This window comes from Halichoerus grypus, chromosome 7, assembly GCF_964656455.1.
Source record: "Halichoerus grypus chromosome 7, mHalGry1.hap1.1, whole genome shotgun sequence".
Taxonomy (NCBI): domain Eukaryota; kingdom Metazoa; phylum Chordata; class Mammalia; order Carnivora; family Phocidae; genus Halichoerus; species Halichoerus grypus.
In genome coordinates, this window is record NC_135718.1 from 81,909,458 (window position 1) to 81,928,320 (window position 18,863).

Below are 18,863 nucleotides of genomic sequence, written 5' to 3' on the forward strand. Positions count from 1 at the left end.
CTTCTAAACCTTTGGTTGTTGTTAAAAATAGCCCATTTTCAAAGTTTGATTGCACTTCTGGTAAAATTTACTGAATCTCAAAACTTTTCTTCAAGTTTAAATGAGTTATAAAGCCATTTATGCATTAACTAAAATTGTCACCAAAGCATGTTCTTGGCATCTGAAAATGATTAGGCCTCCCTCTAGCTATTTATCAGGATTTTTTATGACATAACAATTCTACTATTTTGTTTAGTTGCTTGCTTTGTAGTACACGAGGATATATTAGAAGCATTAAAGTTCCACACAGCATTGCCTATTTCTTTTTTTTTCCTGCAAAACTGAATTTCAATATTTAATTCTTCTATTTGTTAACTGGGTAAGCCTGGAATCCCTTCTAGGTGAACATTGATGTTCACCAGAGGGTTTTTTATACTTTCAGGAACCAATTTAACCTATGTGTATCTGTTTAACTCTTTTTAATCAAAATTCATTTTTCCTATTTTTCTTGTTTTGAGACTAGTCATGACATGATGCTTTAAGGACTAAGGATGAAAAAGGATGCTTACAGGTCCTTCTGTTGTTTTTGTCTTCATGCAATTCTGACAAGATTAATACCACTAATTTCCATGCTATTAGTTTTATTAACAGATATTAGTCCTGTCTGATTCTAAACAACACATGGATAGAAACTCAGGATTCAATTCTATTTAAGGTAATTGAGGTTCTCTCCACATTTATAGTTGGAGTAGACATACATACCATCTGTTCTGGCTAAAGACGGGCTCTGGACACTGGTTAAAATGCCTAAGGATGCTTCTTCACTAAATGGGGAGAACTGGAACCTTAAGTATTGTTTATGGTATGAATTTCTGAATAGCTCATAATGATGATGATGGTGATGATGATATGAAGGTGATGATGATGATGATGATGATGATGATGATGATGATGTGTGTGTGTGTTTGACAGGGGGGTCCTTTTCTCAAACCTACAGAAGTTGAAGAGTGCTTCATTAAGCTAGAATGCAAGAGTTATGGAACGAAGCTCTAATAACAAATAACAGGGTTGGAACTGACCAACTGGCCTAAACTTCTCTGGTAAAATGTGAACATTATTATTATACATATTCAACTTATTAAAGCAGAACTCATTAAGATGGTGAAAGATACAACTCAACTAACTCAGAGGTAATAATTACCAAAAGTCAGCCTGCATAACTGATGGTTTTAGCACATGACTAAACACAGTCTTGGCATAATTCAAAGATGCTCACGTGGAAGCAAGAATAATAACACACGCACACATACTCTCACACTAGTCATCCAAGAATCACACACCAAATTTTTAATTACTCCATTGTATCTCAGGATTTCTGGATCACTGGCATTATTTTGACACATTAAAAATACAAATTCTTAACCTTAACTTCTTTTACTAGTGATGACAGGATTGTGGTATGACTTATCACTTCAAGATACACATTGCAACATCTTCAGAGAAAATCATGTGATATCAGAGCTGTCCTTCAAATCATGGGTGAGAAAAGGATGGAAGGGAGGCTAGTTGAACCAAGAGCACCCATGGACTGATCACTGAGTAATGAGTTCATGGGGGTTCATGCTACTCTTCTCTGTTCGTGTATGCATTTGAAAATTTCTGTATTAAAAAAATACAAATTCCTAGGCCCCATCCTGGACATATTGAGTCAAAATTCCCTAGGGTGGAAGCCTCAAATTCTCAGGTCTCATCCAAAACACATGTCATCAGATTCTGAGGGTTGAGAATGCATATTAACAAACTCACTACATGAGTCTTATGATCCAGTTAAAATGCTAACTGGTTGTGTCCAGAACATGAGTCTTCTATCATTCTTTGGTACCAAATAAATTAACTCAAGTATTTCTTTAGGGACCACTGATACAGGCCACTGTCTCAGAATGATTTCCTTGGAAAAAGACTGATGGATTTGTATATAGAGAATTTATAGGGAAATAAACCTGTGAAGGAATACAGGAAGCAGGATTGGGCAGAGGTAGGAGGTGAAAAGCATTACCATCCAGGTGGACACAACAAAACGAGAGATCTCAAGGGGGTACTTTCTAAAGTGTTCATGCATTCAGGCCAGATAACTGAGTATCTGCACATTATCCAGTCCCATTGACAAGCCATTGGATGCAGTGCTCCCAGAAATGGGGCATGAGATTGGGTGAATTGGCTCTCTTTGAACAAAGGGCAATTCTTCTAGAGGGACTCAGCATTTTCCAAGAGCAACCAACCTCAGAGCACCTGGGGAAGGTGTAGATGGGAAGGGAGAGTTCAGTACTTCAGTCCTGAAGGGAACACCAAAGGGCTGCATCATGGCATCCAAAGTATCTAAGAGAGCCGAAATATTTTTTACTGGAATTTTTTCTGATCTTTCTTCATTTTTTTCTTACATACCCTTTTAAATAGACACAGAAATGCTACAGTAACTATTACAACAACCACACTGTGATTTTTGGTTGTTTTTGTAGTGCCCAAATTAAATATTACTCTTCAGCTAAAGTATAAAACTGATGTCTTCGAATTTCCTTCAAAATCAATGCAACACACTGCTTGTCTTAATGATAGACTACCTTTAACTGCTCAGATGGTGACAATTAGCAGTCTGGATTTACAAGTCATGATTTTTGTGGTTTATTTCAAGATATTTACTGGTTCAGATCCATGAACGCTGTTTCCTACTCATCCACTTCCATGAGTGTGGAATTGGTTATTACTTCAAGACCGTCAATGCCGGGTCTGTAACTTGTGTGGGATCCTTCGCTGTTAAGTATTGTTGCATCCAGAGAAAATGTAGCATATAGAAAGCATGCATGATGTATATTTCAATTGTGTTACTCTAGCTTCTGAGTCTTAGGGATTCTTCTGTTGTGATCTGATACTTCATATAACATCTCTCACACAGAGTAGGCATTCTACTTGTTGGCTCTTCCTGTGACCTCAGGCCACTCTTTGGGAAAATATTATAAATTTATTTAACTTAAAAAAAACAAAGTAAACTTTATTTCCCCCTGCTTAAATTTAATCCAATTCCATGTAAGTAATAAAAAAAGAGAAAAAAATATTGAATAATAAGCTTGCCTTAGCTTCTATGCATCATTCCCACTGGTAGTACTGGGGCTTGAGAGAGAAGCTGCTCTAGGAATTAGCACTATCCAAGGCTCAGAGCTGCTCCCACCATCCAGCAGGTGAGCAGCACCGGGGCAGGTTCCCCTCCGAGACCTTCTTCTGGATGACTTACTGCTGTCCTTCCAATACAAATCCCTCTGTATGCTTCTTTTCCACAAAGAAAAACCCCTCTATGTTTCTACAGACTATATATATATATATATATATATATATATATATATATATTTTAACATATGTTAAATATATGTATGTTTTTGTGTTCGAGAAGGTTTCCCTAAATATCCTTAATCACATTGCTTCTAAGGGAAACTATCCCACATTCCGAACAACTAGTTTGCAAACCAATGTTTGGAGCACACTTGTTTGGAAAGCAGATAATCACCTTTACTCTCTTTTGTCCCTAATAGGTACACAAGCCTAAATTCCTCTGAAGACTTCTTCATGTGGTAATGTACTTCTAATTTCATAGTGAAAAGAATGAGAACTCCAAATCTAGAGTAACACAACTGAAAGTCGCATCACACATGCTTTATGCAACTAAACATAATTTACAAGGACACAATGTGACTTATCAGTCTGGTATATACTCTCTTTTAAACAATATGTGGTATAAAATTGCTTCTGAACACAGAAAACATTTATAACTTAAGTGTACAATCCAAGAAGTTCCTTATTTATGACACTTCATATCAAACCAACCAGACTGAGAAATAAGCATTCTGAGTAGGAAGTAATGTTTAAAATAACTCTTGAACACAATGCATGCACGCCATGCTGATAAATGCAAACGCTTTTATATAACCCTCAAATCAAATTAAAGAGACACTTCTTGGCAGAGACATACTTAAATCATTCTACATTTCCTTTTTCTCTCATGTGAAAATGTCACCTTAAGAATAATTTTTTAGGAATGAATGAGTGTTGTTTTTTTTATTATTATTATTATTATTATTCCGAGTGTCTTCAGATAAATTGTCTGCCAAGATTTTACTGATAGGGGATTTAGAGTTCTTTGGGCATTTATTACAACTCTTTGACATTATCAGTGAAAATGTCTGCAGTACCTAAAATAATTATTCTTTGATTATCTTGACATAGAGTGTTTGTTTTCAATTTCATTAAGATGAAAACAGCTATCTAGTGTGTACAATTGTCTCACCTTAAATCATCAACATTGCTACCAACAGCTGCGAGATTCAACACACTCTCACTGAAAATACAACAGAGCTCTTATAAATTTTATTCACCTTTCCCTAGCAACTGAAAACACACAAAACCCTTCTATTAATCCACATGAATGTGTTGTTGCTGTTTAAAGAAAATCCACCATGGGGAGTGTTGTGATACTTTTGCCGAAAACTGGGTTTGATTGGTGAGAATGTGCCAACCACTGGAAGGTGAGAAAGAAGTGTTTTATAACGGAGTGAACAGTAAAGGTTGGGCATGAGATGAAACTCAGAAGCTCCAAAGAACAGGATAAAAGTCCTCGCAGAAGAACAGCAAATAAGGGGGAGTTAAATTATGTGTGGCCTTGTAAGCCACATTCTGCCACCGGGATTTTATTCCCACCATAATCAGAAGTCACTGGAGTATTTTAAGCACAAAGGTGACTTGAGCTGATTGATGCTTTTAAAAGATCACCCTGACTGCCAGGTGAAGGATGGCTGTAGGAAAGCGAAAGGAGGGACAGGAGGTGACAGTGGCTTATATGAGATTTCCTCTGAAGGTCTTGAAGGCATCGTGACCTAATGTCACTTGGGGGGTAAATAAATCAGGTGTTTTTTCCATGGTCTATTTATCTCCCTCCTTTGAGTATCTTTGCAGATGATGTTAGTAAATAAATTGCAAAGCAGAGGGATTGCTATTAGGCTGCCTACAAATCAAACTGGCTTAGAGCTGTGGTGGCAGAGAAATAATAAGCTTCCAGAAAAAACTTTACCCAAAAGCAAGCTCCATATACTTGAGGTTTCTAAAAAACAAAGCTGCATGTGAAAATCTTACCAGCTGTATTTATCACGTTTCCTAGATTATTTACTTAATTATTTTTGTGGTGACCTCACTGAGTTGAACTCCACATTTTATTATCAATATTGTGGGCACATGCACAACTCAAGACAGTTTAAACTATTGAAATACATTATCATGTCCCTCATTATTAATTATTATCAAGAGGAACTAAGCAAAGGGATATGTGACATGAAGTTGATTTTGCTCATAAGAAAACATACTAGATGAAAAATAACTTCTTATAAGAGAATAACATTTATGTAGATATTTTTTAAACTTTTTTTTCAAGTAAAGCTATATACAAAATTCTAAAACATAAAAGAGGTAAATGGGGTAAAGTGGGGTGCTTGTGTGGCTCAGTTGGTTGGGTGTCTGACTCTTAATTGCAGCTCAGATCATGATCTCATGTTTGTGAGATGGAGCCACACGCTCAGTGGGGAGTCTGCTTCTCTCCCTCTCTCTCTCTCTCTCGGCCCCTCCCCCCACTTGCACGTCTCTCTCTCTCTCTAATAAATAAATAAATCTTTAAAAAAGAGAGATAAATTATGTGCATTCATACAAAGACATACTATGCAGTCTTTTTTTTTTTTTTTAAGATTTTATTTATTCACTAGAGAAAGGGAAAGAGAGCACACAAATGGGGGAGGGGCAGAGAGAGAGGAAGAAGTAGGCTCCACACTGAGCAGGTACCCTGACACGGGGCTCGATCCCAGGACCCTGAGATCATGACCTGAACCGAAGGTAGACGCTTAACCATCTGAGCCACCCAGGCGCCCCACAGCTATTATTTTTATGCAGTTATTTATAAAGACATATCTTCATGAAAACGAAAATTGCAATTTATTCCAAATAATTAAATATTTACTGAGCATCCTACATTTGAGGCACTGTTTTAGGAGTTTGGGTAAGATAGCAAAGAAGATAGGCAAGGTCCTATTCATAGTGTATGTAGATATCCAAGGAACCAGACAGACAATAATCAAGCAAACAAATAAATGTACAAAACATTTCCACCTAGCCAACTGATCTGCACAAAATAAAACAAGGTCGTGCATTACCAAATCCATGGGGGAGGCACGATACTTTAGACTGTGTGGTCAGGGAAGGCTTCTCTGAGGAGGTGACTTTTGAGCTGAAACCAAATAACTACAAGAGCCAGACAAAGTACAGTATCAGAAGACAACATTCCAGAAAGAGGCAGAAAAGGGTGCATGCCCTCAACTGAAAGAGCATGACATGACAGAGGACAGAAGGAAGGCCTGGACCAGGTGGAAGATGAGGTCAGTATCTGTCCATTTGGGCTGCCATAACAGATTATGTACCATAGATTGGGAGGCTTGTGAAGAGCAGACATTTATTGCTTTCCGTTCCAGAGGCTGGGAGCCCAAGAACAAGGCGCTGTCAGACCAGTGTCTGGTGAGGGCCCATTTCCCGGTTCACAGATGGCGTCTGTGAAGGCCATCATCTTGTAACCACACACACACTTGGGAGTGTCCTCACTTGGGAGAGGGAGGAGGGCTCTCTTTTATAAGGGTGCTAATCGCATTCGTGTTGGCTCTGCCCAGGACCCAATCACCTCCCAAAGCCCTGCCTCCAAACAGCATCACACTGGTAATCAGGTTTGTTCATATGAATTTTGGGGTTCACAAGGATTGAGTCTACACAGTCAGTGATAAAAGACTGGTAGGACTATAATAAGCATTATAGGAAGATAGTCAGATACAATCATTTAGTGAAACAATCTATCATAGCATCGAAGCAGGGAAGTGATGTCATCTGATGTCTTTTTTTTTTTTTTTTTTTTAATATCATTCTGGACTCTAGGTAAGAATTTGTGTTGGCTTGATTGTATATTTGCCTTACATCTGTGGGTTTTCAGCTCTCCAGGATCCATCTCCCCTTCTTAATGGTATCTCTGTCTTTTTGGAGAAATTACCTTTGCCTATTGGACAGTTTCATCAGGGGCTCAGTATTAGGGTTGTCCAGAGAAACAGAAAAGGATGGAATAGGATGAGTGTGTATAGTACTCTCCAGAAAGTGAGACAGAGAGAGAGAGATTAAACAACATCTATGTCTATCTATTTATCTATACATCTATTTATATAGAGAGAGATTGAGAGAGATTCATTTTAAGGAATGGGCTCATGCCACAATAGTGGAAGCTGCCAAGTCCAAAATCTGTGGGGCAAGTCAGCCAGCTGAAGAGCCAGGGAACTGATGTTACAGTTTGAGACCAAGGACGATCTGCTGGCAAAATTCCCTCCTCTTTGGGGAAAGTGAGTCTTTACTCTTAAGGCCTTCAACTGATTGGATGAGGCCTACTCATATTATAGAGGATAATCTGTTTTACTCAAAGTGTACTGATTTAAATGTTAATCTCATGTGAAAAATGCCTTGGAAGCAACATCCAGACATATTTCACCAAATATCTGGGTCCCATGGCCAAGCCAAGTTAGCACATAAAAGTAACCATCACAGACTCCATCCCTTCTAGACAAAGAGCGAGCATGTCGTTCAAGCTAGGTCAAGCATGTGTTGTCTCCCGTGACTATGCATCTGAGTAGAGGTCACAGAAGTACATCCTGTCCCCTAGTCCACCCAGACCACATGATCCTGCCCCTCCACCCACAACACAGAGTTGTGTCTTGTGCTTTCTAATATCCATTACGAACCCATTTAAACAAGCCACCAGGTGATTCTGGGAGGCCCCAGTGAACACCCCCTACTTCGCTTTTCTATGGGTCAGAGTCATTTGGTTTGTTTGAAAAACAAAAACAAAAACCAAGAACAACAACCCACAAACTCAAACTGCCTCCAACAGGCTCCAGATATTTGGAAAGACATGCATCACATTACTAATGGACATCCTAGAAATCGGTCTTTGAGGATTAATGGGTTCCAATGTCTAATGTGTATAATTAAAAAAAAAAAAAAATTCCTCTTAATTTACAATTAGCAACCAATCCTTTTTAAATTGAAATAAATAATGAAAAAAAATGTTTAAATTAGCAAGTGGAACTAAAGCAGAATTTTAAATATTATGCGGAGTGGAAGCCCCATCTTTATTGGCAGTAGAAGTCCCAGAGGCACCTCTGCAGAACAGAAGGTTTTTGTGGGACAACGTGAGAAACTTACTGAAATCCATTGTTTTTGTATTCATAGAGAAAGAAAGAGCAGGATACTTACTTCCCTGGCACACATTTACAATTTGATCCATTGATATATTTTTGGCTCGCAGAATTACCTTGTGGCATTTTGCATCAGCTGCTGCCTCTTCCAAAAGCAATAATATAGGGCACAATTAATTCAGCACAAGCGGTGACTGGGCCAAATCTGTTTACTTAAAAAATGAATCTACTGCTCTTCTCAATAAAGGTACTGAATTTTTTTTTTAAAGGGCCATACTGAATTAATTTCGAATACCACAGTCAGAACATATACAACTCAAGCTTCTAAAGCTGAAATTTCACTGAAAATTAGCTAGACATTTAACAACTAGTGTGAATTAGCTACTTCCATGAGCCTCTGAGTAAAGACCTAGCCAGGTGAAGGAAATCCAGAGCAATGATAATAATATCAATAGCTAAGGGGCGCCTAAGTGGCTCAGTTGGTAAAGCATCTGCCTTCGGCTCAGGTCATGATCCAGGGTCCTGTGATCAAGTCCTGCATCAGGCTCCCTGCTCATCGGGGAATCTGCTTCTCCCTCTACCCTTCCCCCCTGCTTGTGATCTCTCTCTCCCACACTCTCTCTCAAATAAATAAATAAAATCTTAAGAAAACATCAAGAGCTAATATTACTAAATCCCCACTGTTGGCTAGAAACAAGTTAAGTGTGCTGCATGAATCTTCTTTTCTACAACTCACAAAATCCCATAGATTAGATTTTATTAACCCCATTTTAGAGAGGACAAATTCAAACTACTGTTGAGCGATATTAAGGAACGTCTGCAACATCACGCAGGGTTCAGGTTGGACTCCAAGGTGTCATGAACTGTCTTACATCATGACAGCAAGCACCTTTGTAAACTGCCCATCAGAGTTCCAGAAATGTTCAAAAAGTTATAGACATTACGTCCAAGTTGCAAGATACTGTGCCTCTTCTCTTTATAGCTTTTCATAGGAAAACACATCTCCAGTGTTAATTTAAAATAGTATTGGAACAAACTCTTGAATACGAAGAGTCAGACTTCCTTCTTTTACTGAGAACAGTGACTTATTTCCTTTAACTAATAGTAATAAACTCAATCCTTCCTCTTGTTTTTCAGTCTTTAATTGTTCCAGATATTGGAAGGTATCTTCACATTGTTTTATAAATGGAGATACAATACCAGTTGAGCTTATTCAATGTAAATTTTGACCAATGATGAAAAGAACAAATGATTCTTTTGTTCACTTATAATTTCACATCGCAACCTTCAGAATTACTACAATACAAAATCTTAGTCTACCAACATTTGCTAAATTCTAGTTTTTTGTGTGTGTTTGGCATTTAGCTCATGTTTCCTCCCTTGAACCTGAAGCTCCTTTGATGGTTTGCGGCTGGCGGCGTGTGTGTGAGACAGTTGGTGGGGGAAGAAATGGCAGACGATGTAGTATGTTCACTCCACATGTATTGTTTCTCACTGTCCCTTTCAACCCTCCAAGACAATCTTCTCATTACAAGGTTATGGGCAGTCTGGGTAATTGCCAGTCTTTTCTTAATCCATCAATGTGTTGCCTTAAAAAGAGCTCCACAGAACACATTTTGAAATAACTGGCCTAAAGACTGTGAGAAGACCATTTAATATTTGGAACATGGCTGCAAGGTGAAGGAGGCATTATGAACAATGTGCTGAGACAATTAGAAACCGAAACTCTCTCCAGCAACAGGGAAATACGCTTACTTTCCCTACAGTACCTATTAGACTCTACTGGACAGATAAAGACCAAATAGGACAGTGCTTGCCACTATTCGCATTTGCAAACACCGTTAAGTGTATGAAAAACTTACATGTACCATGGCTAATATTTGCATAATATTTCCTGAAATATTTCCTGAAATACAAGCTTAATACATGGAACAAAGTGGAGAGGTGGGGGGTTAGTTCTCAGAGAAGTTCAGGCGCAGACTCAAAGCTCTGCATGGCTGCTGGGTTGCACTAGGCAAGTTACAAGACATGAGACTGGAACGTGGTCGGGTGTAAAATGGCTTTAAGTGACATGCGAAACACTTTGGGAGCTCATTTGGTATATGACGGGAATATTGAAGCTTTTTATTTTAAACCGTGAACGATCGGATCGGAATTGTATTTTCAAAAACATAACTGCCTTCAGGGAGATGATGCTCTGGCATCTAGAGTTGAGAGTATGTCTTTTTTTTTTTTAAAAGATTTTATTTATTTACTTATTTAGAGAGAGCATGCGAGTCAGGGGAGGGGCAGAGGGAGAGAGAGAGAGAGAGAATCTCAAGCAGACTCCGCACTGAGCGCAGATCCCATGCAGGGCTCGATCCCAGGACCCTGAGATCGTGACCTGAGTCAAAACCAAGAGTCAGCTGCTTAACTGACTGAGCCCCCCAGGTGCCTGGAGAGTATGTCTTTCAATGCATATTTTGGCAGTGGAACTGGGCATTGCACATATGTGAGTAACATCCTATAGACAGTGCAGAAGGATCTGTGGAAACTGATGGAGTTTGGTGTAGGGGTCAGTGAAGTCAAGGCCCGAATCCACAATGACCTCAAGGGTAACAGGAGGTGAACAAGAGAAGGATGAACACATTAGAAAGGATAATGAGGCATCTGTGGAAAACACACATAAAAATATCTAGAAAAAGTGAGAAATGCAAGCTTGGAGGTCAGGAAAGATTCTAAGTCAGAACACACTCCCACAACACACAGATCATCCCTATTTGAAGAAAAATAGAACCCTTTATTATTGATGGTTTGATGACTCTTAGTGAAAACTATAGTGAAAAAAAAGTTTCAAAGGATAGAAGTCTGGAAAATCACCAAGATTTAAGAATAAGCAAAAAATAATAATAATAATTAAACAAATACATAAGTAAAAAAAAATTAAGCAGAGAGATTTATTTAGGAAAAAACCCAAAAACCAAGCCATCAAAGATATAGGAGAAACCAGAGCAGGGCCATGAGGGGAGAAGAAGAACCGGTAGTTTCATAAAAGAGGAGAGGAGGACGTTCCTGGATTGCTTGATGAGCATGAGTCAAGAGGAAAGTATCAATGTTGTCCATCACTGCAGATCACCGCCACTCCCGTAATAACTGGGGAAGTGTCTCTGGAAGGGGAGAACACCATAAATACAGCAGAGGGCCTGTCTTTGACAGTTTCATGAAAACCAGAGTTCTTTAAGACAGATTATATACACGTGCTTGTAGGTAGACAGTCCTGGGACCCAACTCAACAGGGATGCAAAGAGCTCACTGGAGCGTGGATCCTAGCTCCTAATGACCATTCTGGCAAGCACTAAGTAAAGGGAGGTACATCCAGGAAACACACAGATAATACATCTATATCATATTAATACTACAGTGTTTCTCTCCAGGGACAAATTACTCAGCAAAATACCAACCAACCAACCAAACAGGATCGACTGTTCAATCATGAAAGAAAAGAAAGTGTGAGCATTTGCTGTGTCTTTGCACTTCAAGAGAAAACAAACAGAGCTGAGGGTTCTGTACTCTCCAAAATCTACGGGAGTTTTCCATAACATCATGAAACTTCAACCAGACAGGCATAATAACAACTTCATAGAGTCAGAAAGTGAGAATAAATTTACACAATACTGAAAAGGATTCATCTCATCCTACTTATGTCCTCAATTAGCACAGAGTTGAGCATACATCAGGGGGCCAGGACATACTTATCAAATTAGTAAGTGAATTTTTTAGAAATTTTCAGAATGACAAATTACTTTAATACCCTAGAGACATCAGATCTATGTATTTACATATTCAATATAATATTAATCTTAGTGTCTGTGAAGACCATCTTCTGTTGTAGAAAAACAGATAAAACAGTTACTGAATAAGTTTCTCTATAAACACATGGTTATTTGTATTTCAATAAATAGTCGATTTTTAGTTTTGTTATATCCTGGTTCATGAGTTAAACACTGTACCAGACTTCCTTTTAAAGTTTTTGTGAGCTGATAAATTCTGCATGCATTGTGGCAGAACTAAGAATGGTTTTTCAAGTCAAGAATACCACTGAGGTAATTGGTGGAAAATTTCACATCAACACAGAAGGTGAGCAGGTGTCAAAGCTTTCAAAATTTGAAGAATTAGTTCAGAAAAGGATCAGCAAGTATGTAATTACAGTCATCATGTCTTGTTTAGCTGACATAAATGGTTAGTTCTCTCACCCTGAATAGCAAGATTTTATTTATTGAAATTTCCAGAAATTTTAGCAAAATATGTAAAGGAAACTTTTAAGAAAGGAAATTTTTTTTTTTTTTTAGTGAAAGGGAAAGATATAAACACAGCAATTTGAATGTGAAGCTCAAAAACTAGCTCTAGTTCTTAACGCTTGTGAAACCGGGTGGGGGGAGGGGGGAGTGGGGAGGGTCCAAAGCAGCATATGCAGAAAAGAGCCAGGAAGCCTGATGTCCACACCATGGGAGATTTCAGTTTCCAACAACTGCCACAATAAGATTTCCATCCCCAGATGTTCTAACAATGTGACTTCTATACTCCTCCTATCAGGACATGGTACCTACTGATAGTCCTTGACTCTGGCTGAGGTTTAACTACAACAGAAGGGACACTGTAGATTGCAAGCCAATTCCTACAAGTTCTGCCTCATCCCCTTGGGAAGCTAGTTCTTGAATCCAATGCCTCGGTGTGAGAAGCCCCAACAGCCAGAGGGAGACCCGCGTGGAGTGGGACTGAAGCTTCTGCTCACAGCCCTGGCTGGGCTCCAGCCAACAGTTAGAATCCACATGCCAAATGAACCATTCTAACACTGGTACCCAAGCCTCAGGTAAGGATCTTCAGCTGCTGCTGCGTGGAGCAGAGTCCGCCCAAACTGCAGCTTTTATGAGCAAATTTAAAAACTGTGATTTGAAGCCACTGGGTTTTGGTGATTGTTTTATGCAGTGATTGATAATCAGAACAGGTGCTTAATTCTGCAAGTACATATAATTTTTTCTATGTGGCAGTAAAAATATACCCTTTATAATAAATAAATATTTGCCATCACTATTCAAATATGTAAAATTAAAATTCTCCATTTCACAGAATGTTAAAGAAAAGGTCAATCTAGTAAAAGGGATGATGAAGCATAAAGTTTGATCATTCTGGAATTTATAGCAGGGCATTTAATTCAAGAGACATGATTTTAAAAGAAAATGGTTTTTTATGTATTCGTTGTAAGGCCATAAAAAGTTACATAAACTCTATGTCAGAGATCTCATCTCTCAAGTGACCTTAAGAGTGGCAGCTACCCACCAGGATTGCAGTTAATATCCCTGAAGACTTTTGCCCAGTTCATGACACATGGAACAATCTATATAACCATTAGTCCCTAGTACCATTTATTTTCATTCCCCCAAATATGGAGCATGGCCTCATCTATAGTGCACTGAATGGGAATGAGAGAGATGCTCCGTCGGCCATCTGGAAGAGAGAGGAACGGATGCTCAGAAGGGCTTTACAAAGTCAATACCCTCTGCTTGTCGGGCAGCGACCTGTGCCTCTTCCCTCAAGCTATCAAGTACTGTTAGCATTACCGCACTGAGCCATCAACTCCAGTCACTGTGTCACTATGCCCCTTCTCTTGGGGACCTCATGGATATGACAGCTACATAAATCAACTCAAAAATAAATACTTAAAATATTTTTCCTCATAATATCAATTAAGTTTTTCCAAGAAAAAAATTAATGTTCACTATCATTAATAGTCGTCTTACTGGAATATTCCACAAAATCCTATCGTGACATATAACTTTAGGTGATCTACAACTATTTGTCCACACAATTTCTACATTAGCCTTTTGTCTTCAAACTTACTCCATAGAGCTGAAAATTCAATTATACTTTTCTTCATTAAGTGCACATCGTAACTTTTATTCTTTTTTTTCTCCAGCTTTTTTTTTTTTTTTTTTCTTCACATAGACCAGTAGTTATTTATGCTGGAAGACACAACAGTGAATCTCAGCCATTTAAGATTTACCAAATCTTAAAGTAAGGATCAGACATGCAACATTGCATAAGAAGAATCCTTAGCAGGCATAGAACGCAATGTCATTTACATTTAGGAGAAGGAATTTTTTTTTTCATATTTTAAACATCTCAAATACAGAGAGGATACCCCAAACCACAGTTCTTACACATTTGAGAAAAAAAAATTGAATACCTTCCAATAAATTCTGACATCATGAGCCACGTTACTCACCCAGAAAGCTGAATGCTTTCCAGAGGAACTTCAAAGACATTCACCCCCTAGGAATTTAGCTTCTCTAAAAGAGAATTATTATTATTTTTTTTTACTTTTAAGGGAGAAATTGATATTTTAGTTTATATTTGCCTTACAATTTCTATTCTTAGGTATAAATATTTATCACCCAGCTAGGTCCGAGGTGTGAATTCCAGGCTAACAGCAACTTAGAGCTCTATTAGAATTTTAAAAAAGAGGCAAAAACAAAAACAAAACAGAAGCAAAATCGAGGGGCGCCTGGGTGGCTCAGTCGTTAAGCGTCTGCCTTCGGCTCAGGTCATGATCCCAGGGTCCTGGGATCGAGCCCTGCATCGGGCTCCCTGCTCGGCGGGAAGCCTGCTTCTCCCTCTCCCACTCCCCCTGCTTGTGTTCCCTCTCTCGCTGTCTCTCTCTCTGTCAAATAAATAAATAAAAAATCTTAAAAAAAAAAAAAAAAAAAAAAGAAGCAAAATCGAGCATACCAGATACATATTCATGCCTTACGTTTCTGCTTCTTTAAAACACATCTTTAAGGGATAGATATTTGCATTTGGGATTCATTAGCTTCCACCTCCAAACAGCCAAGCGCAATCTCCAATAACATCGTAGGATGTTAAGAGGCTGACAAGTATCCTGTTGGCCCGTGTGTCTTCTGACTTAGGACTCTACGTTTGTTGATTTGGTGAACTTAAGGAAATGCTGAAGCTATTTCTTGGAGTTTCCTAGAATAGGTTGGCAACTGAACTCGGTTATGATTTATAGGTGGAAAAAGAAAATAATCAGTGTCAAATGAACAGTGCATCATGACACACTTCGGACTTTGTAAATGATGCAGTAATGCATGGTCACCAAATTTTGCCATACTCTCTGAAAATGGTTTTAGACATAAATACCTTTCAATGTCCATATAGTGAAGTTTGCTCTTCTCTGCTAATATGTCTACAAACTACTAGAATTGGATCTCACTGAGGATAAAGAGGTATAAGTGAAGGGGAAAGAATGCGAGCACATTTACCGGAGTTCTCAATTCAGGGATGGCGGCTTGGTAGGTGAGCGGGCGACAATCAGGTGTGTTTGGCACCAGGACACAAGGAAGAAACACAGGACCCAAGTCATCTCCGTCCAGAACGTCCACTGTGAGGGTAGTGGTGGTGGTTCGCCGTTCATTCAGATTTTGTGCACGGTCCTATGAGAGGAAAAGGGAAAAAAACACAAAAAACAATGAGATGGATCCAACATTTTCTTCAGCTTGACTAGACAGTAGACAGGTTTCTTCCCGATTATAGGCCCCAACCACTCTTAGGGCATTTACTTTAGAAAACTTGCAACTGTACATGCTTTCTCTGCCCTTTGAGATGGCAATCTTCCTGCAGCTCAAACTTCTGCCAGTTTTATAATCCAGCACTCTGTCTCAAGGATCGGGGAGCCATAATCACCAAAGAAGACAGACCCCCACCTCTCAGTCTCCGTGGGAGGGCAGGAGCCTAAGGTCCATAGGAGGCTTGCTCCAAGGTATGAAACTATCTCCCATCCTTGAAGTACAACACAATGTCACTTTTCCTTTGAGAAGGCCACTTAGCAAACACAGTTGGCTCTTGATTCCTCTACCCCACGCCCACCCAGCTCTGTCTTTGATTTTTGATGATGTTTCAAGCAATGTAGACAAATTTTAGGGGCGTCTGGGTGGCTCAGTCATTAAGCGTCTGCCTTCAGCTCAGGTCATGATCCCAGGGTCGGGGGATCAAGTCCCACATTGTGCTCCTTGCTCAGCAGGGAGTCTGCTTCTCCCTCTCCCTTTGCCCCTCCCTGACTCGTGTTCTCACTCACACTCTTTCTCTCTCTCCCTCTCGCTCACACTCTCCCAAATAAATATTTTTTTTTAAAGAAAAACTTTAGATAAATTTTGGTTATTTCTAAAAACAAACAACAACAACAACAAAAAACAAAAAAAACCCAAATTCTCAGAAAAGTAAAATGAAGGGAGAAAAAAGGGAAGAGAAGAAAACCTGGCAGGTCTGCTGCACTTTTAACAGAGAAATGTTTAATGGCTCACACAAGCATTTCTGTTATCAAGTATTTTGAGACCAGCACTGCTGGTCTTCAGGGAGTGCACTGTTGTCACTGAAATAAACTAGTTTTCTGAGCTTCTAGATGATATTTTTTATTTTGCTTCTTCATTCTTTGGGACTCTAAAACTAGAGTTTCTAGGAAGAGTGACCTTGCAGCAATTATGGCAATTATCTGTTCAACATTCACTCTTTCCCACGACACATTGTATTGCCAAGAGAGCAGGGATTTTTTTTTTTTTTTCTTGTTTGGTTTTTCCCAGTTTTACTGAGATATAATTGACATATAGCACTGCATGAGTTTAGGGTGTGCAATGTAATGATTTGACATACATATACGTGAAAGGATTTTTACAATAGGTTTAGTTAGCATCTATCATCTCATACAGGCACAGAAAAAAAAAAAGAAAAAAAAAATTCTTGTGAGGAGAACTCCCATCTGGACTCTTAGCAATGCTCTAGCCCTTCTTTCAGTGGACTTGAGCTCAAACTGCATTCCGGGTCCTTCTTATTGAAACAGGAAGGTCTTCCTTCCTCAGCTGGCCCAGTACTTTTCGCTTTGAGGATACATTGTTACTATGATCCCTTCTGCAGAGACATTGCTAGTTTCTGACATGCGTTTTCCATCCCAGGATCCCATCCGGGACCCGCCTACATGTAGCCATCATGTCTTCTCAGGCTCCTTTTGGCTCTGAAAATTTCTCCAACTTCCCTTGTTTTTGGTTACCTTGACAATGTTGAGTACTAGCCAGGCATTTTGTAGAGTGTTCTTCAGTGGGGACTTTGATGTTCGTCTCAAGATCAGACGGGGGGGAAGCATTTTGGGGAGGGAGACCATAGAGGTCCAGTGTCCTGTCAGCACATTATATCAAGAGTATATATTATCAACACAACTCATCCTTTATGCTAACCTTGATCACCTGGTTGAGATTGTGTTCATGAGATTTCCCCATTGTCAATTTACTCTTTTTTCCCTTTTCATTTCTTTGGGGAAAAAAAACACTATGTGCAGCCCATGTTCAAGAGTAGAAGTGATTTCATTACATTACATTTCATTTACATTGATTATATGTATCTAAAGAGAGTTCAGCAGGAGGACACAAGGAAAAAACATCGGACCCAAGTCATCTCTGTCCAGAACACCCACTGTGAGAGTGGTGGTGGTTTGTCGTTCATTATGGTGGAATCTAGAGTGTCTTTACTTTCATAGCATTTTGTTATTTTGAAAACTTATTCCATTTTTTTCTGTCTCCTTAAAATTCTATTCTGTACAACTCCAAAAAGTAATTATACTTACATTCATGTTCATAGCAGCACTATTCACCATGGCCAAAAGTTGGCAGCAGTCAAAATATCCACCAATGAATGAATGGGTAGACAAATTTTGTTTTATATATATATATATATATATATATATAAATTATATATATATAATATAAATATATAAATATATATATATATATAACAAAATATATATATATATTTGGGATACACACACACAATGGCACAGCCACGAGAAGGAATGAAGTACTGACATACACTACAACATGGATAAACATTGCACACATTAATGCAAAGTGAAAAACACCAGATAAAAACATGAAACATCCAGAATAGGTAAAGCCACCCAGACACATTGGTGACTGCCAGGGGCTGAGAGAGCAGGGGTGGGGAAAGAAGGCTTGAGGAGTGTAAGGCTTCTTTTTGGGATGAAATGTTTGGGGGACGGATAGAGGTGGCAGAAGCACAACAGCGTCAATGTGCCAAATGCCACTGAACTGTTCACTTTACAGTGGCTAATTTTATGGTATGTGCATTTACCTCATTGATTTTTTTTTTAAAGTAATATACTCGGTTACCAGTGGGGATGGGGGGTAGGGGAAACAGGTGCTGGGGATTAAGGAGGGCACTTGTGATGAGCATGGGGTGAGGTATGGAAGCGTTGAATCACTATATTGTACACCTGACACTAATATTACACTGCATGTTAAGAAAGTAATATATGAATGGACTGACATTTTATTTTATGTTGCTTAGTGTTTTCCTGTGTGACATTTACCAGACATCGATATTTGCTTACCAGTTAAAAATACTCTCAAGCTTTGTGCAGAACTCTGCATTTCAGTTATGTTCTTTCCCAATCTCGTTGCTCAAGAAATGTTGTAAGGAAGGGTTCTAGGGTAAAATCTCAGAAGGCTGAAAAATCTTTGTTGGTGGAATTTTGCC

At 38.9% G+C, this 18,863-nt stretch overlaps 1 protein-coding gene across 7 annotated transcripts in view; it reads right to left on the reverse strand.

Moving 5' to 3' along the window:
- PCDH15 (protocadherin related 15) overlaps positions 1–18,863 on the reverse strand; it is a 1,707,782-nt gene that overhangs the window by 463,648 nt on the left and 1,225,271 nt on the right. For all 7 annotated transcript variants that reach the window (XM_078077809.1, XM_078077807.1, XM_078077810.1 and 4 more), the window contains one exon: positions 15,587–15,757. In XM_078077809.1, the coding sequence (XP_077933935.1) occupies positions 15,587–15,757 (171 nt within the window). The remainder of the gene's footprint in view (positions 1–15,586; positions 15,758–18,863) is intronic.